General features: G+C 51.1%; 10 protein-coding genes across 10 annotated transcripts; 4 read left to right on the forward strand and 6 right to left on the reverse strand.

Annotated features, from left to right (window-relative positions):
• Positions 1-56: 56 nt before the first annotated feature.
• Positions 57-1,126, reverse strand: M436DRAFT_36771 (uncharacterized protein; the record flags this gene model as incomplete). Its single annotated transcript, XM_013576464.1, has 2 exons — positions 57-1,047; positions 1,098-1,126. The coding sequence occupies 2 exons, from the start codon at positions 1,124-1,126 to the stop codon at positions 57-59; spliced, it is 1,020 nt and encodes a 339-aa protein (XP_013431918.1).
• A 938-nt stretch (positions 1,127-2,064) lies between these two features.
• Positions 2,065-5,652, forward strand: M436DRAFT_77261 (DUF676-domain-containing protein; the record flags this gene model as incomplete). The annotated part of the gene is made up of 2 exons (XM_013576875.1): positions 2,065-2,114; positions 2,175-5,652. 2 exons carry the CDS (start codon positions 2,065-2,067, stop codon positions 5,650-5,652), a joined length of 3,528 nt encoding a protein of 1,175 aa, XP_013432329.1.
• A 347-nt stretch (positions 5,653-5,999) lies between these two features.
• M436DRAFT_68577 (uncharacterized protein) lies at positions 6,000-6,513 on the forward strand (the record flags this gene model as incomplete). The annotated part of the gene is made up of 2 exons (XM_013576730.1): positions 6,000-6,409; positions 6,453-6,513. The coding sequence occupies 2 exons, from the start codon at positions 6,000-6,002 to the stop codon at positions 6,511-6,513; spliced, it is 471 nt and encodes a 156-aa protein (XP_013432184.1).
• Positions 6,514-6,559: 46 nt separating this feature from the next.
• On the reverse strand, positions 6,560-8,116 carry M436DRAFT_36769 (PLP-dependent transferase; the record flags this gene model as incomplete). The annotated part of the gene is made up of 1 exon (XM_013576463.1): positions 6,560-8,116. One exon carries the CDS (start codon positions 8,114-8,116, stop codon positions 6,560-6,562), a length of 1,557 nt encoding a protein of 518 aa, XP_013431917.1.
• A 701-nt stretch (positions 8,117-8,817) lies between these two features.
• Positions 8,818-10,668, reverse strand: M436DRAFT_59378 (pyruvate decarboxylase; the record flags this gene model as incomplete). The annotated part of the gene is made up of 3 exons (XM_013576577.1): positions 8,818-9,272; positions 9,328-10,376; positions 10,427-10,668. 3 exons carry the CDS (start codon positions 10,666-10,668, stop codon positions 8,818-8,820), a joined length of 1,746 nt encoding a protein of 581 aa, XP_013432031.1.
• Positions 10,669-10,966: 298 nt separating this feature from the next.
• M436DRAFT_68580 (uncharacterized protein) lies at positions 10,967-13,032 on the forward strand (the record flags this gene model as incomplete). Its single annotated transcript, XM_013576731.1, has 2 exons — positions 10,967-11,120; positions 11,225-13,032. The coding sequence occupies 2 exons, from the start codon at positions 10,967-10,969 to the stop codon at positions 13,030-13,032; spliced, it is 1,962 nt and encodes a 653-aa protein (XP_013432185.1).
• Positions 13,033-13,359: 327 nt separating this feature from the next.
• On the reverse strand, positions 13,360-14,772 carry M436DRAFT_68581 (uncharacterized protein; the record flags this gene model as incomplete). The annotated part of the gene is made up of 1 exon (XM_013576732.1): positions 13,360-14,772. One exon carries the CDS (start codon positions 14,770-14,772, stop codon positions 13,360-13,362), a length of 1,413 nt encoding a protein of 470 aa, XP_013432186.1.
• A 1,179-nt stretch (positions 14,773-15,951) lies between these two features.
• On the reverse strand, positions 15,952-17,327 carry M436DRAFT_36689 (pectin lyase-like protein; the record flags this gene model as incomplete). The annotated part of the gene is made up of 3 exons (XM_013576445.1): positions 15,952-16,346; positions 16,395-16,831; positions 16,882-17,327. 3 exons carry the CDS (start codon positions 17,325-17,327, stop codon positions 15,952-15,954), a joined length of 1,278 nt encoding a protein of 425 aa, XP_013431899.1.
• Positions 17,328-17,896: 569 nt separating this feature from the next.
• M436DRAFT_16009 (DUF367-domain-containing protein) lies at positions 17,897-19,012 on the reverse strand (the record flags this gene model as incomplete). Its single annotated transcript, XM_013576048.1, has 1 exon — positions 17,897-19,012. A coding segment is annotated over one exon (1,116 nt), but the record flags the coding sequence as incomplete, so codon positions are not given.
• A 444-nt stretch (positions 19,013-19,456) lies between these two features.
• On the forward strand, positions 19,457-21,514 carry M436DRAFT_77268 (VHS-domain-containing protein; the record flags this gene model as incomplete). Its single annotated transcript, XM_013576876.1, has 4 exons — positions 19,457-19,502; positions 19,555-20,285; positions 20,336-21,250; positions 21,314-21,514. The coding sequence occupies 4 exons, from the start codon at positions 19,457-19,459 to the stop codon at positions 21,512-21,514; spliced, it is 1,893 nt and encodes a 630-aa protein (XP_013432330.1).
• Between the last annotated feature and the right edge of the window lie 228 nt (positions 21,515-21,742).

A 21,742-nucleotide genomic window follows, 5' to 3' on the forward strand; every position in this document is an offset into this window, starting at 1 on the left:
ACACCTGTTCCTAGCAAACACCTGACCCCCTACTTCATCGATATCACTTGAAAAGATCAATCATTCTTCTTTTGTCCAGCAGCAGAGTCCTTCTCGCCATAGTTGCCCCACACCCATTTGCTCCAACTGCCACTCTTCTCATGGGGCTTGGGGCTGGGTCTGTTGCTTCCCGTGGATACGTGCTCGTAGCCAAGATCTTCAAATTCAGTCTCACTCTTGTTTCTGTTGAGCAGACCTTCAGCAGCAGGTCTCAAGAAGTCCTGGAAGTTTGGTCCAGGACCATCGTTGGTAGGGTAGGGCGGAGAAGTGTTTGGTGTGTGTTCACGAGAGGCTTCCTTGTCGAAAGCTTCGAGAAGAGTGCGCAGATAGTCCTTTTGTGTCGAGACGAAGGCACTACGTTCGTCACCCGACAGGTTCTGGGGTACGAGGTTTCCGCTGGCGCTGAGGTCTCTGGCTTGTGCATCGCGAGAGCGAGATGGGCCGCCGGGTCCAGCAGCTTGAGCCATCATGCCGCCGAGCATGGAGAACAAGTCATTGGCACCAGGAGCAGATTGCGAAGATGAAGCACCGCTGTAACCGTCGGGACGAGCAGAGGGCATGACAAAGCGGTTCAACAGAGCTTGGCTGTAGCTCACGTTTCTGCTAGCAGGAGGAGTGGGGCGACGAGGTTGCATACCGAGGAGGTTAACCTTGACCCACTCGATGCCCTGTTTGAGATATTGCAGACCGGCTGCTTTTGCTTTGTCATGGCTGTTTGTGATGAAGCGGTCGATGTCGCGCTCGTGTTGGTAGAGGAAGGGGTGGATGTAGTTTTGATAGACAAAGACGCTGCCTTGCTGGCCGGGCAGCACGAGGTAGAGATGAGCACCGAATCGGATCCACGAGTAGAAGGGAACCCAGCTGAGGATGGGGTACAGGAAGGATTCAGCGGCGAGGGCGAGTGACAGAGTGGTCCAGTACATGAGCCATGGTGCTAGCTGGGCTGGGTCTGAGCTGCGCAGCGCCTTGTACGATGCGAAGATGGGGAAGAGAATCGACGTCACCGAGCTGTGATAGAAGTGTCAGTGGTTATACACAATCAAGGAGCCATTCCATACGTGAGTATATCAGCTACAAAGCCAAACATGGTGGATGGCTGGTGGGTGGATGGTTGCTGCGAAGCTTAGGTGATGTTTAGATAAAGAAGAGAGGCGGGGCTTGGGTCAGAAGGTGCAATGATTGATAGTCCAGGCCAGCTGAGACAAGACTACAACTGTCTTCTTTTGTTTTTCGAGGCCACGACAACGAGTTTCTGATCAGGCACCGATCTTGGCTTGGGTTCAAGGGTATACAAGCTGAGACGGTATGGAACTCGAATGTAACCTCAGCCTTGTAAAGATGATGCCTTCGGGATCGCGGGGTAATCCACTTCTTGACCTCATACCATCTCTCTTGGCACCCGTTCCTTGCACTTCCGGTGCTTACCTATCAAACAGCCAACCCGATCAAATGCTTCAGAGGGCTCGACTGGTACACAAGCTTTGCAGTTCGGTACATCACGAACATCGATAAGACAAACACTAGCTCGAAGAAGGAGAATCTCTACAAGCACGACCTTGCAGAGGGAGGTGCGTGCCTGCAACTCATCCGAGTGTCTCGGGTACCTCCTCAAACCATTAGCAGACCTCGCTGAGGGGTTTAAATAGCTGTTATGGCCGATTCGAAGATGGTGTTTGAACGTCAGTCGAACAGTGTACCGGCTTGTCGGATGTCGAGGACGGATGCCGGGAGATTGTTGTGGCTGTGCAAGCAGAACAGCCAAAGCGTCAGCGGCCTCGGGAATCAAAACATTTCATGCTTGCGGTTATGACGAAGCACGATGCCGAAGGCCATGTCTTCTGTCGTCCCTCTACTCGTGTAGAAACGTGCACCACATTCATATATCCACAGCCAGTATCATCTTCGACACAAACAAAGCCATGAAGGCGCCAATTGCATCATAAGCAGATGGTCAGGTGCACACTTTGGATAGTTTTGTGGTAGAGAGACAAGGCTCAAGGGCACATCTACAGTATTCGTAACAACATGCTGCTTGTTCACCAAGCCGGCAGCGTCAAGGTGGGAGAAGTGGTGCGGTATGTCATACGACCAACATCTTGTACGCGTCGACGCCCTGTCTTCTGACGCCTCTCTAGCTTCACCTTGACCTACACGCCCAGCAATGATCGCATATTGCCCAGCCCTACCCATCTGCACCTCAAGATCAAGAACACCTCGGCCATCCCGCTGCGTGCCGCATACCTCCACGGTCCGTACAACCTGCATGTCGCCTCGTATCCTGCCTCTTTCAACCCAAATCACAAAGTCGATGACCCACAAAAGGAGGGCGTGCCGGATTTTGAACCACTGCTCAAAGCGGGTTCGAGCTGGACAACAAAGTTGACTGTTCCCGAGAACATCCGAGAGACAGGCAACACTTTCGCATTAGGTCGTCAGAATCGCGCTTCTCAAGATGCCTACCGAGACGACAAGAAAGGCCCACCGAGTGCCACATGGATAATCGAGATTGCTTCCCAGATACTGTTTTCCAGCACGGCCGCTGTCCACTTTGAGCTATTGGTCGGTCGGGATGAGAGAAGCTTGGATCTTGGCTTTGCAGCCGTCGCTGGCCATGGTCACGGAACCCCTGGTCAACTTCATGACCATCAGAAGGACAAACGTAGGGACAGTGTTGGCCAACAAAAGGGTCTCTATTCGCGCGCCGTCAAACTCGTCGTTGAGGACACCCAGGCGCTCTGGGACAAGCCTGCTCTCCCAACCAACAATACTCAGAAACATGCTCGATCTTCGAAAGAGTCGCTACGCAAGTCAAAGGACTCGCGAACTACCGTTGAGGAAACGAAAGAGGAACCTCCCAAGAAGAAAAAGAAGATACATCTTGTCGTTCTCACCCATGGCCTCCACAGCAACATTGGTGCCGACATGCTTTACATGAAAGAGAGTATAGACGCTACAGTCAGGCAGGCGAGAATTGATGCAAGGAACAGGAAGGCTGCATACAAGAAATCGCAGAGCAAGTCTGACGGCTCATCGGAACAGCCGGACCCTTCGACTGACGACAAGCCGAATGAAGAAGCCACGACTGCACCTCTGTCAGGAGGTCAGGAAGATCTTGAAGACGATGGTGATGACGATGAAGAACAAGTCATTGTGCGTGGCTTCAACGGCAATGCCATCAAAACCGAAAAGGGCATTCAATACCTCGGAAAGCGTCTGGCGAAGTTCGTATTGAACTTTACCTATCCTGATCAACCTTTCCAACCGGTCAAAAAGTCCATGACGCGATCTTTTACAGATCAGTTCAAATCTCAGGCCACTAAGACTGCCAGAGACGGCGAGCCTGCACATCAAGGGAGTAGCATTCACCACGACGACAGCAAAGCTGAAGAGCTTCCCTACACCTTTACCAGTATCAGCTTCATCGGGCATAGTCTCGGTGGTCTCATCCAGACATACGCAGTGGCTTACATCCAGAAGCATGCACCGCAGTTCTTCGAACAGATCCAGCCAATCAACTTCATCTGTATGGCTTCTCCTATGCTCGGCTTGAGTAACGAGAATCCAATGTATGTCAAGTTCGCTTTGGATTTCGGCCTTGTCGGACGCACGGGACAGGATCTTGGATTGACATGGCGTGCCCCTAACATCGCGAAGAGTGGTTGGAACGCCATGATGGGAGGATTTGGAGCTGGCACGAAAGAGGAGCACCAAGAGGACCCAGGAGCAAAGCCCCTTTTGCGCATCCTCCCCACTGGCCCTGCGCACACAGTCCTGCGCATGTTCCGTAACAGAACTGTGTATTCAAACGTCGTCAACGATGGCATCGTACCGCTGCGGACTAGTTGTCTGCTGTTCCTCGATTGGGGTGGTCTTGGTAAAGTAGACAAGGCTCGCCGCGAGAATGGTCTGATAGGTACATTGGCCGAATTCGGCTGGGCTGAGCTTACCGGCGCCAACGCACTGCCTAAGGCACTTAGAAACAACGGCGTGGGGAGTGTTGCAGGTACCGAAGACGAAGGATCTGGAGCCGACACTCCAGCAGGAAAACAGGGCAATGATGTTCCACAACCACCGACGGAGGCAACAACCGACGACAACAGAGACTCGACAACATCTGTCACTGAGCCGTCCACAAGCCAGTTCTTGAGAACTCAAAACCACGGGAGTGGTGAATCTTCGACCGGCTCAGCAAACCAGAGCGGAGGACTTTTGAACGGTCTCTTCAGTTTCTTCCGTCCTGGAGGCACGCCCGAGCGTCAGTCTCCAAAAACAATGAAGGCCGTCCGTCGTGGTCAGACTGTTGACGTAAAAGCGAACGATGAGTCTGGTGAAGAGGTCCATACAAGAGCCCGCCGGAACAGTAGAGGCACGACCGACAACCCGACTATGAGGCCAAGCAAGCGCCCAGTAGCAACTCGTGGAGGGTCGATGAACTCGAATCCAGACGCTCTAGCGCCTCCGAGCACATCCATCTTTGAGGCAGCCAGCGACATCCTTCATCCTCCCATTCCGTCGACCACTTGGCTTATCGACCCGGCATCTCGAGAGCGCACCATCTTCCATGACAGGATCTACCACCCCGAGGACATTCCGCCGCCTCCAATCAAGCGTCCCAGTAGAATAGGGCGTTCGTTCTCTTCAGACTCGGCAACGTTCAGAACATCTCACTCTTCTCGCGATGATGCGGCCCCAATTGATATGGGAAACATGAAAGTGGAAGAGAAGATTGCACGAGCATACCACAAAGACTTGTCCTGGCGAAAGGTCTTGGTTCGCCTTGAACCCGATGCACACAACAACATGATTGTGCGAAGAATGTTCGCCAATGCGTATGGCTGGCCTGTGGTCAAGCATCTTTGCGATACGCACTTCGGAGACACATTCACTGCGACGACCAGAGATGAAGACGAACCAGCTGTCGATCGTGCCAAAGAGTACTCCGAAGCTGATCACGAGGCGGGCGAGGAGGTCAAGGGTCAAAACGCGCGAAAGCCTCTTCAAAGAAGTGCGTCAGACATGCGCGAAGATCGAGATGAGTTGAAGCCACTGCAAGAAAGTGCCGGTGGTGCGATCAAGCATAAGCTCAATCCGCAAGGTTCTGCTGTTTGGGATGACATTTACTTCGAGGGCAGTGATGACGATGAGGATGAAGAAGAGAGTTATGCAACCAAAGTACAGCGATTCCTCCACCTCAATCAAGGCGAGAGTGAAGGTACGACTTGGGTAGGTGGTGGCGGCGCCCCGAAAAAGCAAAACACCGACAACACCATACGTCCTGCTAAACGCCAATCTACTGAGGTGCATCGTGGCCTGGGACCTACTAGAAGCCACGGGCCCTACTCTCCCCGTCTCTCGACATCTTCAAACAATGCACCAGTGTTGTCGCCTGACTCAGCTAGTGGCGTGTTCACCGGCAGAAAATTGACGGAAGAGCCGCCGAGTATGGACGATGGTGAGAGTGTACTGAGCAATGCGAAGCAAAACAGTACTGCTGGATTGGGCTTGCAGAAGAACATCAATCAGGCTGTGTCTCGGCCTGATTCGAGTGCAAGTGCTGCCAGTGAGGCAGGTGTGGGCGAGCAAGTTGCACGAAAAGCGAATGCAGCATCGTAGGTAGATGTCGTATTTCGCAGAGCCTGAGTCGCTCCTGCTTTCTCAGACCCACCGAATCAATGCAACATTTGGGCAGCATTGTAGCCAACACAGTGCATCAGAGCCTCCGTGTACAAAGACATGTCATGCCGGTTCTACAGTCTTGAACAAAAAGGTAGAGACTATGAAGAGACATGTCATCGTCAGCTCTCCAGGAGCTTGCCTAGAATGTGGAAGGTACTTTGCATTCCGATCGTTTCAGTTGGTCCTGCCTCCTTTCTGATACTCACTGTTGCATCTATCAACCTACTCCCCTTGCGAACTAAGCATCCTTATCTCACCTGAAAATTATCAGCCGATTGTTCGTTATGCCTTCCGGTAAAAGAAAGAAAGTACCAGGCCGTCGACACAAACACACCATATCTCCGAACCAGCACCTTTCGATCTCTGCAACGACTCCTCCACATCACCAATCACAACGTGCAACTGCAGCACCATCAACAAGCTCCTACACCTGGCAAGATTTGCGCAAAGATCCACCTACCAAGAAACGAGCTACCATTGCAACTCTGGAGTCGAAAGGTGCAACTACTCGCGCAGAAAAAAGAGCAGGTGGATACCTGATGGCAGGGGGAGTTATGGCTGACATGAAGATGGGAGCAACTACTCATCATCCGTTGTTTCTGCCACAAATCGATGTTCCAAAACCCGAGGGTATGCGGCCAGAGACCAATCGGAGGAACTTACATTATGTGCTGCTGAAGACTGGTCGAAGCATGTTATGTTACATATCGGGACTTGCCTTGGGTATTCTTCCCAAGCTGCCACAACTGTGCGTTGTTATGGAGGCATCACACGACAATGGTCTGTGGGGAGAGGTGAAAAAAAGGTGACTCTTGATACATTCCGGACGAGTATCCTAAGTACTTTACAACTCGCTCTTTACTGCGTCTGCGAACTGCTTGACTGCCCAGTCGAAGCTGTCGAGAGGTGCCGTTGCGAAGGTCAGACGGAGCTTGATACCCTTTAGTTGATCAGGCTCAGCGGCAAACCAACTTCCTTTGCTAATCACTACTCCCTTCTCCATAGAACGATTGTAGATCCTCTCTTCAAGGTCCAACAGAGCCGCCTTCTCCTTCTCCATCGAACAATCCGAGCAAGACGAGCATGACACACGTGGAGTTGGTGACTGAAGATGAAGCCAGAGGAACATGCCAGCTTCGGGTACGACCCAAGTGAACAGATCCGGTGGCAAGTACTTCTCACAAGCAGCGACCAAGGCATCTCGTCGTTGACGGTACTGGTGGGACAAGAATGCGAGCCAGCGAATGAAGCCATCATGACCCCAAGTCACATCAAGTAACTTGTACATGGCAACCTGAGAGAATCCGGAAGGCGCCACACTGCCCACTTCAGTGTAGTTCATGTACTTTTCGGCAATCTGAGAGCAACATGTCATCCATGCGCATCGGAGTCCAGGGGCGAGAATCTTTGATGTGGCGTCCAGACGCACAACACGGCCAGAGACATCCATAGAGAGATATGACGGTGGCAGTTGTCGCAGATACTCGTCAACCGGCATTGGCGAGTCATCTCCAGACTCTGATCTCGAATGTAGCTTCAAGAAGTAGTAAGGGTCATCCTCGATGATGTAGAGATCATGTTCCTCAGCAACCTGATAGATCTTCCTCCGTCTCTCCGCCGACTGAGTAGCGCCCGTAGGATTCTGGCCGCAAGGCACAATATACATTACCGAAGGCTTGCGTCCCCTAGAAGGATCCCACGACCTCAACTTATTCTCCAGATCCTCAGGAATGAGACCCTGGCCATCCATCTTAATACCTAGGATGTTGATGCCCAGCGGTGTAACAGCCTCGATGGCTCCAGGATACGAGTATTCTTCTGTGACGATCCAATCTCCTCGGTTACAGAACATACGAAACACTGTATCCATGGCCGAGGTAGTTCCACTGGTCAAACAAGTTTCCCAGTCATCGTATGGCGGATCATGAATCATTTCGATGTGCTCAGTGATGAATCTCAACAGCTGTGGCGATCCAGCTGCATAACCGTAGTTCAATGCAACTGCAAAGTCGAAATCTTGCTCGCCTCTTGTACATGGCATGACCACTGCTTCATCTTCTGCGTCTAATGGCCCTCTGCTGTGTTTCCCGGATAACTCGAATGAGTCCCAAGGGAAGTACTCTGGGATGGGTCGACCGGCGCCTAGACTGATTTGTCGTTGTGGGATGATCGGTGCACCATCAGCTCCGGGTTTCACACTGCTGGCTGATGCTTTGAGGTTTGAGGGTAGTCGGTTACGGCATTCTGTGCTGAGGTGGTGATCCCAGTTCTTGGCGAGAGGTTTTGTGCCTGGTCGACATAGTTTGAAGGATTCTGAGCAGGTGAAGGGGGCAGGACCTGAGGGGAGCGGGTCCGATGTGCTTCGGTGGGAAGTGTAGTTGGCAATTGCTTGGGACAACATGGTGATTACAATGCGAGTTGAATTGATGAAATAAAGGACTACCCAAACAAAATAAAGATGTAGTCTGTCAATTGAATCTCTGGTTGACACAATTGAATTGGAGATGTACAATCGAAAACACTCCGAAATGAATTTCTAATGGCCAGCAAATGCGGACAAACAAAGGTATACATATAGGTAACAATCAGGAAAGATGGTCGGACAACTCGGAGTATTGAGCTTTTGGTGTTTCCATCCTTCGGAGTAATCTCTTACGTTTAGCAATCCGACCCCCTTGCGTATCAGGTATGACTAGTGTAGATAAGAAGCAGTTGAAAGCCGTACCGGGTGGAACGACCTCAACCGCAACATTCGATCCGATAGGGAAGTTGAAAGCCGACGTGACACCAACAACCTAGGGCAGTAAGATACGATGGTTATATCAAGAATTACGCAAATATCTTCAAATATGATAAGGTCTAGCACGAGTCTACAGCCCTGACAGAGACAAGCACTGGACCCTCCTATAGGAGATCACGCAACACACGTGTAGTACAAAATCGCCAACACGTCTCACGACGATTGTTGCCGCGTGACAGTATCATCCATGGCCTCATGATGATTGAAAAACACATCCCCAAATAGCCTTGTTGACCGCTCATCATGATCGGTCGTCCAAGTCATAATTCAAGCGATGTGCTCCATGTAGCCGTAACCGGTACTCAAATTTTGGCCGACTCGCGAGCTTTCTGATTGTTCAGAAGCTTCAACAAGAAACCTGAAGCATCCTCACGTTCCATGAATACTTCAAGCATCCTGACGCCTTTCCCGCTCGAGAGCGTATCTGATTTCAACACTTCCTTCAGCTCGCCCCAACTTTTGGCAGACAAGGTGTTGGTCGCGACTTCCTCGTCGGTAGCCCCGAACATGTTGAGTGCTTGCAGATATCTCCAAGAAGCAATGTCGTTGTATGTTTGCTTGCGTCCGTGTATGACACGCTCGATGGTGTAGCCGTCGTTGTTGATGACTACAATGACAATATTCAATTTCTCTCTGATCATTGTACTGATCTCTTGTACAGTCATCTGTAGACTGCCGTCGCCAATGAATAACACTACTCGGTCTTCGGAGGCATTTGCGGTGCCTGGTCTAAGTCTCCACTTCTCCGAATCACGCTCTAGATACGCGGTTAGTCTATAAGAGATTGTTAGTGTGATAGTCCAGATACTTACGGGCGAGCGCTGCGCCTAGAGCAGCGGGTAGCATGTAACCGATACTCAGCCAAGTGACAGCTGTGAAGTAGTAACTCCCAGACGGGAGCACAAGATCACGACTGCCATGGGATGCTGTACCGGTCTCGCCCATGACGATGTCGCCAGGCTTGAGCATGGGGTTGATTACACGATAGAAATCCCTTTGAGTGAGCATTCCAGACGACTCAACCGATGGTTGTGCCCGATCTGGTTTCGAAGGACCTTCAGGTTTCGAGATCTTGCTGCTGTCTAGCTGTTGTAGCAATTCCGCTACGAGCTTCTTGTTCGACACATCGCGAGTAATCTCATGTCCGATCTTGACATGACGTTCGGAGAATGAAACCGAGACTGCCTGCTTTGGAATGGTTGAGAATAAGGCAGTGTTTGTGCTGCTGAAGTGAGGGCCAAAAACCAGAGCCAGATCTGCGGATTCGAAGTATAACTTTGCGCTCTCGCTACCTAAGTCGCCGTTGTAGATACCCTGGAAGCTCTCCAGATGCTCGTCTACCAAGCCTTTCCCGAAGGGCGAGGTCCATACAGGCCATCCTGTAGTCTTAACAAGCTGGTTAATCTCGTCGAGGATGTCTAAACACCTGCTCTCACCATCCACGAATATCATGGGCTTCTTAGCCGAATTTATGAGTTCGAGGATACGACGGCCGACTCTTAACTCGTTGTCTCCATGTGATGTTGGCGGTAAAGAAATGTCGGACTTGAGGCCTGTCGAAGACACTTTCACATCCACCATATCGGCTGGTATTTGGATATATACCGGACGGCTGTGGATCAGGGCCTGTTGCACAGTCACATCAAATTGTCCCGGAGCGGTACGAGGATCCAAAAGGTTTGCCTGAGCGACCGTCACATGTACATGCATCGCTGCAAAGCGAGTGAAATCACCATCGGCGAATGTATGGTGTACACTGGTACGAGCCTCCTGCGTAGCCCTGGCTGGCGTCCCAACGATGGAGATGATGGGAGCCTTTTCAGCATAGGCACCAGCAATACCATTGACGGCGGACAGCTCCCTTAGAGACTATTAGTATATGCTGTCAAGGAAGTGACTTGATCAACAAACCCTACTCCAAATGTGCTAATAAGTGCACTTGTGCCATGGATTCTAGCGTATGCATCGGCCGCGTATGCAGAGTTCAATTCGTTACAGTTGCCAACCCAGTGCAAGCCTGCAGGCTCAACGAAGTCCAACAACCGAAGATTGTAGTCGCCTGGTACTCCAAACACCGACCGAATGCCAAGTTGGTGTAGTCTTGCAAAGATATAATCGGCCAAGGTGATGGTGTCCTCTGAGGTGGAGGCCATCGTTGAGATGGTTTCAGATCCAATGAATCAAGAACAGACTTGGTCAACTGACTATTCGATACGAACGACTGTCAAGAGAAATGACTGAGACGTATGCTCGGAAACCACGACATGTCGTTGTCATCGGAGTAAGCGGGGCAGTATCGACCGAGGCGTGGGGACACCCCTCATTCTCCTTGCCAAGCCGCTCTCAACCGAACTCGCCGAACACTCCTATCGAATCGGAGTGTTGTTGCATCTCCTTACTCCGACCTAACCATAGCAGCAGAAGGAAAAACGCGACTTGCATCAGGAAATTATGCCACCTCGTGAGGCAGCTTGCGAGCCTTGTAGGAAGTCCAAATTGGCCTGTGACCACGTTCGGCCGGTATGCACTCGATGCTTGGGTGCCAATAGAGCCGACGCTTGCGAATATCGAATATCGCCGTTCAAGAGAAGACGAACAGATCTAGGTCCTTCGCCTAGAACAAACCTTTCACGGTAAAACTCAAGCAGAAGTTTCACAATTTTTTGAGCGGGTGTTAATGATCTTTTAGCAATGGCAGTCAGTCTCGAGAATCCGAGCCACCACCAACCGCAGCAGCGACGCCAACCATTCGACCTTATCCAAATCCAGGCTTCCAAGGCTCGTTGAGTTCTGCTGCGATTTTCAGTCATATTTCTCCTCGACATCACGAACCATCAACGGCTCAGCCAGAACCTGACTCTGTGCCGGCTGGAGTGTCTGTACCCGCAGTGCTTGACAACGATGATATCGCCTGCAGACAAGGCACGTCATTGATAAAACTGCTTCTCGAAGAATACCCATTGAGTACTCTGAAAGATCTAGTCTCGTTCTGGCTTGCCAAGGGTATCAGTCTTTCGCATGCCGAGAGTCTTCTGGATTCGTGCGTGGATAGCATGGATGAAGCTCTAAACTCTGGACAACCCAAAGACAATTGTATGGAACACTTGACTCGGAATTCACAAAGTCCATTGCTCTTCGGCCCCGAAACAACCTTCAATGCATATGCGGCTCAATTTTCTGGCCACAATGCTCGGTTGGAGACTTTGGGTATATTTCTGTCAGCAGTAGTCAGAGCTACTAACGATGTCCCCTTCTTCCCTACCCTGTATAAATCTGATGAAGACAAATTCAGACTTCGAAAACTGGCCACTCGGCTGAGTGATCACGCATTGGAAGTCTGTCTGTCACTTGACTGTCTGAACGATCTTCAACTCGCATTCCAATATGAGAACTTCATTGTGCATACCTTCGTCGACGGAGACCAGAGTTACAGTTCATGGCGCAGGCTCGGAGATGTGATCGCTTCCATGCTCGCACTTGGCTATCACGAACGAGTCGAGACTCGATCCAGAATCCCAAACTTTTTGGTTGAACTACGGCAAAGTGCATTTGCACGCATATACACCGACGACAAGGAAGTCTCCATCTTCCTTGGCCGGCCACCTCGCCTGAGCAGAAGATTCTGTCACTTCCGAATACCAATTGCTTTGGACTCATTCGAAATCAATGCGATCACTTCGGGCACTGAGAGTGGCGGACAGGCAAACGAGATCAAGATTGACTACCGAGCGGGTTGCAGTTGGGCGGCTCTATGCGCGTTACTCAAGGAAGAAATCTTGGAGCTGTTCATTGAGAAGAATCGCGAACATTGCGTCCAACGAGCGAGTGTCATCTGCGCCAAAGCCGAAGCACAATGGCAACAATTACCCACGCACATGCGCTACGATGTCAGTTGCCTCAACGACTACAGAAGAAGTCCTTTCGAGCGCGACTTTCTGATTAGCGCTCGGCTGGACCACATACACATTCGCTTCCTGGTGCGATTTATCTTGTTAAACAGTCTAGCCCAACCAGACGACGAGATGATCCAGATAGCACATGAGATGCTCACGCTAGTCGTTCAAGCCGTCCTCGCCCGCGACCGCCTCGCCAACTCCGGCAGCGGTCTGGTCTGGAAAGTTATTCTCTACGGTTTACCGGCTTCTGGTATCATCCTCCTCGCCATCCTCGAACAACGCAACCCTTACCACTTCGGCGGCCTCTCACGCGCAAAAGTGCTACAAAATCTCAGGATCTTAGTGGCAGAGATACAAATCGGCGCATTGTCCCATCCAAGAGAGCCGAATTTTGCTTTGCTCACCAGAGCCGCGCAGACTATTGAGAACTTTCTCGATTCGGAAGAGAGACACGACCATCACCCGAATGGTCAAATCAGTACTCATCATGACGCGGCGGCGCCTGGGCAGATGGGACCTTGGGCTTCCAACTTGAATCTGGAAGCATGGGACTTTGATCTTGGGTTCTGGGAGAATCTTGCGGAACATCCTTTCTTGTCCAATCTGGAGTTTCCGACATAGACTGTGTCAGTGATCAATGATTGAGGTCCGACGTAAGAAATATCTGTTTCGAGAGTCATTGTAGCAATGTGATTTGGCTTGTTTGATACGGAGCTATGGATTTTTCTGTTCAGCTAATATGTATTGTTCTGTGTCAAGCAACATCTTTTCCATGAATGCACTTGCTTTTTCTCCGCACGTCCTCTGCTACAGATGCAAGCTTCTCCTTGAACACTCCCGAAAGTTATATCATGCACCCACCTCCCACACATCCGGTTGGTCGCGCTACATGTGCGGTTTCCTCTCGTCCTTCGAACGAAGCCGCACATTGATCAAGACTACACGATCTCAGAAACAGGTGTTCGCGTTGGCATCATAATCACTCCATAATCCATTCTCTGGCAGATCTCCATTCCTCAGAGGTTCCTCACCGTCGGGTCCGAAATCTGTATCTAAGTCGTAAGCTTCGGGCTGCGACAACTGTCCGCCGTTGATGATGAAATTTTGTGCTTCGAGGCACCATTGGGTAGAGAATATGACTTTCTCGGAAGCGTGTATCTCGCATATGCCGACGAGCTGTATTCTTTTCAACGCCCTCATCTGCTTTGCGACTTGTTGGAAAGTCGGAACCCAGGTTCCAGGGTTAATAGTTATACCCAGATCCAGCTGCTGCAATGATCCGGAGTGACGAAGCAGAAAGTCAACCATGGCGTCTTCTGAAACGACAGCGTTACTCAGCAAGATGTCTCGAAAATGTTCTGAGTTGATTGCACGCAGCAAGCCACCCGCATCGTACTGGTTATCATGACGAGGCGGCGTCTCTACCCAGAGGGTCTCCAGCAACCGCGCCGCGTGTAGAACGCCTTCAAGACTGAAGCCAAAGCTGGTGTACGGATTGTCATAAAGCCGATTGAAACCAATGCGAATATGCTTCAGGCTCTCGAACGACCGCACGCTTGTGATCGTTGAGAAGTGGACGCAATTGATCGGAAAGTCCACAATAGTTAGAGAGTTCAACCCGATTCTGATGTTCTTGGTAGCTTCGAGTATGTCTTTCAGGCCAACTTCAGGCGGGATATGATTTGCAGGCAGCAGGAACGATCTTGGAGTGGCAAGACATGAGCGGAATACGAGGTCTCTTCTACGCATGACCGGATCGTGTATATTCGGAGGGGCGATGATGAAATTGGCGAGTCTGGGACATGTCTCAAAGGCATCTGTGACGGTTTTCCAGAATCGAGCTTCGAAGGTAGCATCAACTTGAACATGGTCCGCGAAGGACTTTTGTCTATCGTAGAATGTAGAGTAGAGTTCCTCGAGCGCGCCAATGGTATCCTTCCAAGCTTGGCTGAATTCTTCAGTTGCTCGGATCCAGATACCCAGCGCAAAGGAATTAGTGAGGACTGGATTGCCATCTTCGTCGTAGTGGATATCTATGGGCCTGTAGTCACACCAATCGGGATACTGGAACCGGAATTCTGCGTGGTCGTCGGCCCACCGTTCGAAGCTTACGTATTGTTTCAACTTGCTAACATCCACAGCGATGGTAGTGACATATTTGCTAAACACCGGGTGCTGGACAATCTTCTGGACCTCGTCGCAACTATCTGGATGTCTGAAGAGGAATATGCGAGGTATAATATAAGGCGCAGCAGCTGACGCAAAGTCTTTGGAGACAAGGCGGATGGGCTTGAACAGCTTGGGGTTGGCGTGGAGGAAGCTGCAGATGCGCTGCTTCAGCTCGAGAGGGAGTCTTTCCATGTCGTGTAGCGTGGTGCCACTCTTCTAGAGTTGCCAATGGTAGGACGCAGTGATGACGAACGAGATGTGGTGAACAGACTGCAGAGGTTTTGTTGCGTGGGTGTGGAAGAGGTTGGGTCCGCGAGCGCCAAAGAGACAGTTTGACGCGACGGTCAGTCTGTAGCGGAGAAGGGCAGGATGTGTGATTGCGGTGAATTGACGGACAAGAAAAGTGAAGCGGCTGTGTTTACTGTTGACGCGTCGAGCAGGTTTTGTTGCGGTGGCTGCCTGAGGCAGTCGCGATGGATTGGTCGACAAAGCGGCAATCTTGAGCAACCACTTTGAACCCTTTTCCACTAACACCGGCTTAAAGAGATTCAACCTCTTGACTGGACACAGTATCCTGCTTTTTCTGTCTTCTTTTGTGCTGGTATCTGACGGGCGTACTGTAGAGATGCGCAACAGTCTTGATAGAAAATGGCAGTATCACTTATCAATTCGAGATCTAGGAAGCAAAACGTCAGCATCAACCACACTCAGCCAAAAAGAAATCACTGGTCTGGTGGTCGGGAGCTTTTTGCTTACCTCTCTCAAGTCATTGTTGTGTTGTTTATGATAACCTCCTTTCCTCCTTTCCCAAACATCCTCCAGCCTCAGAAGTTTGACTCGACCCCCTACATTTCTCAGGGGCACCTGCTTCTAAAACCAATCAGTTGAAAGTTGCTGCGAAATGGTTTGTTGATCAGCTGGTTCGAACTCGAACAAGTTGGTGGTTGATTGTGGTAGTGAATGAGATATTTAGTGACTGCCGAGTTGGGTTAGCTGGTGATTAGATGGTTGGTGACTTGACCACCAGACCAGAGATGATTTGTCATGGGGAACATAGCGGGCCTAGAGAGCTGCATGGGCTCTAGAGAAGTGAAGGCAGACCTTACAGTGCCGGGAGATGCATCTGGGAGGAAAGGTTCATCAATGACCTCGCCTCGATGATCTTCCCTAATGGCCACACTTAGGGAACAAGTAGCCATGAGATTGCATAGTGGTCTTGGAGTAACAAGTTGATGTCCAGTGAGCAACCTACCAGAGAGCAGTACAACGACATCCTCCAACGAGCTAGCAGTATCCAATGAGTAGATCATCTTCACGTTATCGTCAAGATCCCAGAGTCGAGTAGAGAAACATGCTTTTGGCTTACTATGTCTATCTGCTGTTCTCCTCCCATGTAGGACCAGTGCAGTTGAACCCAACAGATGACAAATTGTCACACAAGTACTGACTAGGGGCAGTACCGTTAACAGTATCAAGGATATCGATACCAATGATCTCCATGCCGGTACAAGGAGAAGCAGCTGAGCACTGCATCGAACCAACTACATCGCTGACAGCAGTACCAGTCCAGTTTTGCAGACGGATATCACGGAGGTTGAACTTGCTAGAATCACAACCTCCTGATGCTCCGTTGTATGAGGTACATTGTGTGAGTGCATAGACACCAGTGTTGTTGTACAAGACAAAATCGGAGAACGTGATGTTGGCAGCATAACCAAGACCACCACCGCCGCCGTTTGGAGGATAGCCAGTAGAGTTGCCGGTCCCTAGAAAGTCAGTAGCTGACAACAGAAACGGAGTACAGTATCACATACAAGTTTTGACATAAGCGCCATATCTCATGTTGTAGGACCGGATGTTACGAGCAGTGACGTTCTCGATGGTTTCAAAGACGTTGTCGTACTGACCGATGCTGCCAATGGCAACGCCGAGGCCGGCGTAGAAATCACAGTCCTCGATCAGGATGTTGGTGCTGTTGGCCTTCATGGCTATTGAGTCGTCTCCGTTGGTGACATTCCAACGACGGAAAGTAATGTTGTTTGCGTACACAGTATCCGCGCCATCAGTGTTCTCACTCGAGAAATCAAAGCCAATGGGTTTGTCGCCGGCGCTGTTCACATAGATATCTTCAAGAAGAATGTTCTCGCTATGGATAATGGTCATGGTCCACATCTGTGAGTCGACAAAGCGGGTACCCAGAAAGTTGCTATTCTTGGTTCCAGTGATTGTGATCTGATGGGGTCTTCCAGGACTATGTTGAAGTCAGTATACACTAACAGCTTAGGAGGGACCAGCACTTACTAGTTGTTGGTTCCATTAATAAAGGTATACCAAGTCTGTCCAGAACCATTGAGAGTAGCATAACCATGACCATCCCAGTTTATATTTTCTCCACCAAACAACCAAGCGGAAGACTGGTTCTGGTAGCCAACAGGGAGAGAGTGGTTGAGCCAGTAAGGGATGTTTGTGTCCCAAAGTAAGAGACCGTTGAGATCGACGTCGACATTCTTCAGGCCAGTAGTGTTCATGACACTGTGAATGTTGTAGGTCTCGTTGCGAAAGACAACTTTGCCTCGCGAGTGCTCTTCGTTGTGGCCGCACTTTTCAAAGGCTTCGATGATGGCTGGAGCCGAGTCACCGCCATTTGCACAAGGCTCGACGATGCAGACGCGTTCGGTGGCGGTGACGACTGTTCGAGCAACCGCAAGTGCTGGCACACAGAGTGCGGCGAGTAGAGAGGCATACATGATGATGGGAAATGAAAATGTACTTACAGCACAACAGCGAGACGAAGCCTCCTATTAATACTAATCTACCAGCACGATTCCGACATCAGGTTACATTGATCAACAGAGAAATTTCCAATATGCTTGCTGATCGCTGCCTCATGGTTGCAGAAGCTCCGCTCGAGTCGAGGCACGACTCGGTCATGGTGGAGAGGATGATGTCGAAAGAGCTGGAGAAGAGCCGGAGCGGCACGGAATCTTTTCATGGGGCACCACGTTAGCTCCACATTGTTCGGCAACGGTCGGCGTTTGCTTTGCTGCCATGTGCATCCAAGCTCAGGTCTAATGATGTTACCACGAAGAGGACCTTGTCTGCTGCAGCAGCACTATGGGCAAGAACGGATGAGTGCAGGAAGAACATAAAAGCGCATCATAGCGCATATGCCAAGTTTGGTTTTCGCTGTACGTAAGATTGACAGCATTTGCTGGATGTATCAACAAATATATGATCGTAAATTGTGAGAGACTGCTCATGCAGGCCACTTCGAAGGCGCATCGATGACAGTCCTCGAGAAGCGAGCACTAATCTGATCCTGAGCCTTCTGCTTTTGCTTTGCACCAATTCCTGAGCGGTCCAGTATGGGAGTTGCGTTCATGATATTGTCAAAGTCGTCATCTTCTGCATCGCCTACATCTGAGCCTGACTCATCGTCCGAATCATGAAGAGGCTTGGGTTCTGTTTGTGCGATGCGACCTGGTTGCGGCTTGTCGTCGGAAACAGGAGGGGCGGGATTTTGGAAAGGCTTGGACGCAAGCACACGACGACGAAGCTCGGCCATCTCTTCCTCATCATCGTCTGAAGGCGGTAGGCCGTAGGGATCGTGGTCGTCCTCCTCCTCTTCTTCATCCTCATCGTCCTCGTCCTTGTCTTCCCTCTCCTCACCATCGCTTTCCTCGTCACTTCCCTCCTCGTCAGACTCGTCAAGCATACGAGTGCGGTTCAGGTTACCGCCTCTCCAAGCATCGTCCTCGTTGGCCTCTCTCTCGGCACGATCTTGAGTGTATTCATTCTCAATCTTTTCCAGCCATGCCTCTTCGGCCTTCTTGATACCGGCCTCATCCTCGCAGGCAGCGTATCTCTTGAGAACAGCTTCGTTGATGTCAAGGAAAGCCTGACCGTAACTGAAGGTGCTGAGAATGTGCTCGGCCCACTCTTTCTTGCCGCAGATGTAGAAACAGGCGGCGAGGGCCTCAACGCAGTTCATTCTCCATGGCTTTCCGTAATTTGTAGGGTTGGCAGCGATCAGGTATGGCAGGAGACGCTGGTGAGGACCACCGATCTTGCCGAAGGGAACCTCTTGAATACGCTTCCAGCTGGCCTCGACAACAGCAGCACCGTACTGCTCGAGGAGAGGGGCGTCGGCGGGAGAGACGATGGTCTTTGCATTGGGCGAGACGACAATACCAGCGAACTTCTGGCCGACATGCAGTTCGCGCATGAGACCCAGACGCATCAGGCGTTTGCCGCTGCATCGTTTGGCGTCACAGTGGCCGAGATCCCAGGCGGCAGCCTTGTACGGAGGACGCTTGGAATCGGCAGGATCTACCTGGCCTTCCTCGCCACGAGCTGGGGGTAGAGGGCGAGCAGAACGACTGTTTGGATATCGCTTGCCCTTGTTGGACATGTCTTTCTTGTGGCGGACCATGTTGGATGTGGTGATTGTTGTCGAGTGTGGTTTGTAGACAAGTGTTTTCGAGTCAGATGCGACCAACGAGGTGGGTTTGGAATAGAGTGAGAGGAGGACCTCGAGTGGACGATTGAAGGACAGAATGACGAGATGAGGGGCAGCTGCAGGCAAAATTCGAGATGGTCTAGGAAAATCGACGCGAGTCAGGCAGTCGAGGACTTCGTCATAATCCGAGCCCGCCAAGAAGCTTAGGAGGAGTAGGTACCTTACAGTAGTCCACCACAACGTGGTGCATACCGCTGCCTGCAACATACTCGCTATCGCTACAATATTTCACTTGGAAGCTGCTCTCCTTGTCCAGCATACACTCGTCACATACACGCTTTCCAACACGAAACACCTCACAATCGCCCATCGTGGAGGCAGCATCAGCTAGATACGCGGCCCGGGACCGCTGGGTTCATGAGGGACCTGCTCCCCAAACCCCGTTGCAGCGCTACATCCGTGTGTCTGCTCTCTGTGCTTCACTGCGTCTCTGTCCGTCTAACTGTTCCCTTCAGATAATGCCTGCGACCCGCAAAACTTTGAGCCAAACCTGGCCCTCAATCTCGAGATAGCCGACCTGATCAATGCTAAGAAGGGAAACGCTCCGCGCGAGGCCGCCGTCGCTATTGTGCAATATGTCAACCACCGCAATCCTAACGTGTCCATGCTGTCCTTGACCCTGCTCGACATTTGTGTCAAGAACTGCGGTTATGCTTTCCACCTCCAGGTCAGCACAAAGGACTTCCTCAACGAGCTCGTCCGTCGCTTCCCCGAACGCCCTCCCATCCGTGTTACCCGCGTCCAGAACCGTATCCTTGAACTCATCGAAGAATGGCGCTCCACCATCTGTGTCACATCAAAGTACAGGGAGGATTTGGGCTTCATCCGCGACATGCACCGTCTGCTGAGCTACAAGGGCTACACCTTCCCCGCTGTCAAGAAAGAGGATGCTGCTGTGCTAAATCCCACAAACGATCTCAGGTCAGCCGAGGAGATGGAGGAGGAAGAACGCGCCGCTCAGTCGGCAAAGTTGCAGGAACTCATTCGCAGGGGCACCCCTCACGATTTGCAAGAGGCCAACAAGCTTATGAAGATCATGGCCGGCTTTGACACTCGCCGCAAGACAGACTACCGTGCGAAGGCTGCAGAGGAGGTTGGCAAGATTCAGCAAAAGGCAAGATTGCTCGAAGAAATGTTGCAAGGGTATAAGCCAGGTGACGAGATCAAGGAGGGTGATGTCTTTGAGGTGAGTAACATGAGCAGCTCCATCTTGCCATACAATACTGATGATACCAGGAACTCGCAAATGCCCTGGCCAGCGCGCACCCAAAAATTCAGAAAATGTGCGAGGAAGAGTCCGAGGACACTGAAGCTGTCGCAAAGCTTTTCGAAATCAACGATAGTATCCACCGTACGAGCGAGAGATACAAGCTGATCAAGAAGGGCGATCTCGAGGGTGCCAACAGAATCGCTGCTGGCACTTTGGGTATCAGTGGTGCCGGTGTTAAGAGCGGACCTAACAATGAGTTGTCTTTGATCGACTTTGGTGGCCCAGAAGAGGAGGAAGCTGCTCAGCCTGCTCAACCTCAGTCTTCGCAGGCAGCTCCTCAATCTAGGGGCAATGCTTTGGAGGACGACTTGCTTGGCCTGTCCATGGGCGATTCTGTCTATGGTTCTGGTGGTGCCTTGACTCTTGGCTCTCCCAACAATGGACTGGCCGATCTCGCTGGTCCCTCAAGCTCACAGCCAACCCCTGCACCTGCACCTGCTGCTATCCCTCCTCCTGCTCAACCTCAAGCAGCCAGAGCAAACTACGACCCCTTCGGCATGATTTCGTCTCCCGCCCCTGCATCGAACTCCTTCCAACAACAAAAGGCAGCGGATCCATTCGCTGCTTTGTCCGGTAGCTCTCGCACCGCATCGCCTTTTCAATTTCAACAACCAGTCAAGCCCACAGCATCACCCGCAGTCTCTCAGTCAGCTGCATCGCTATTGGGCGGTGATGATGAGTGGACCTTCTCATCTGCTCTCCCGGCCCAACCGCAGCAGCCCCAATCTAACACTGTTACCGTGATCGACTCGAGCGTAAAAGCTGTTTTCCATATTTCACGGCCGGCGGGTGCAAACGACTACCTGGCTATCGATGCCAGGATATCCAACAAGACTCCTCAACCCATCAGCGACTTTACCCTCCTTCTCGCGGTAACAAAGGTATGACCAGAATTCAACTACTCGTGTATTCCAGTGTGTTTTCAGACTAACGAATCATTCCAGGCATTCACTCTTCAGCTCCAACCACAATCCGGTCGCAACTTGTCACCAAACCAAGTCGATGGCATTAAGCAAGCTATCCGTTTACAAGGTGTTGCTGCAGGCAAAGGCAATGCCGTCCGCATGCGATGGCGTGCCAGCTACAGCATTGCTGGCCAACCGCGTGAAGAAAGCGGTGAGGTCAGCAATTTGGGTGTTCTTTAGAAACACCACCTTTTGTTTGATAGAAAGTTTTTTCTTTTCTCTCTTTCTCTCTGATTGAATACTTCGTTCTCCGAGTGACTCTCGTGACAGCATTGGCTCACACTGTTCAAGGCTCGTCCGCCCTGCGTATCACATTAGAACTCCCAGTCATCACGCCATCAGAGGCGTCTACTCGAAAGAGTGGTCCCAACATTCACATCGTCGGTACACATGCAGTGTCAGCATCAG

The sequence above is a fragment of the Aureobasidium namibiae genome, assembly GCF_000721765.1.
Source record: "Aureobasidium namibiae CBS 147.97 unplaced genomic scaffold scaffold_1, whole genome shotgun sequence".
Taxonomy (NCBI): domain Eukaryota; kingdom Fungi; phylum Ascomycota; class Dothideomycetes; order Dothideales; family Saccotheciaceae; genus Aureobasidium; species Aureobasidium namibiae.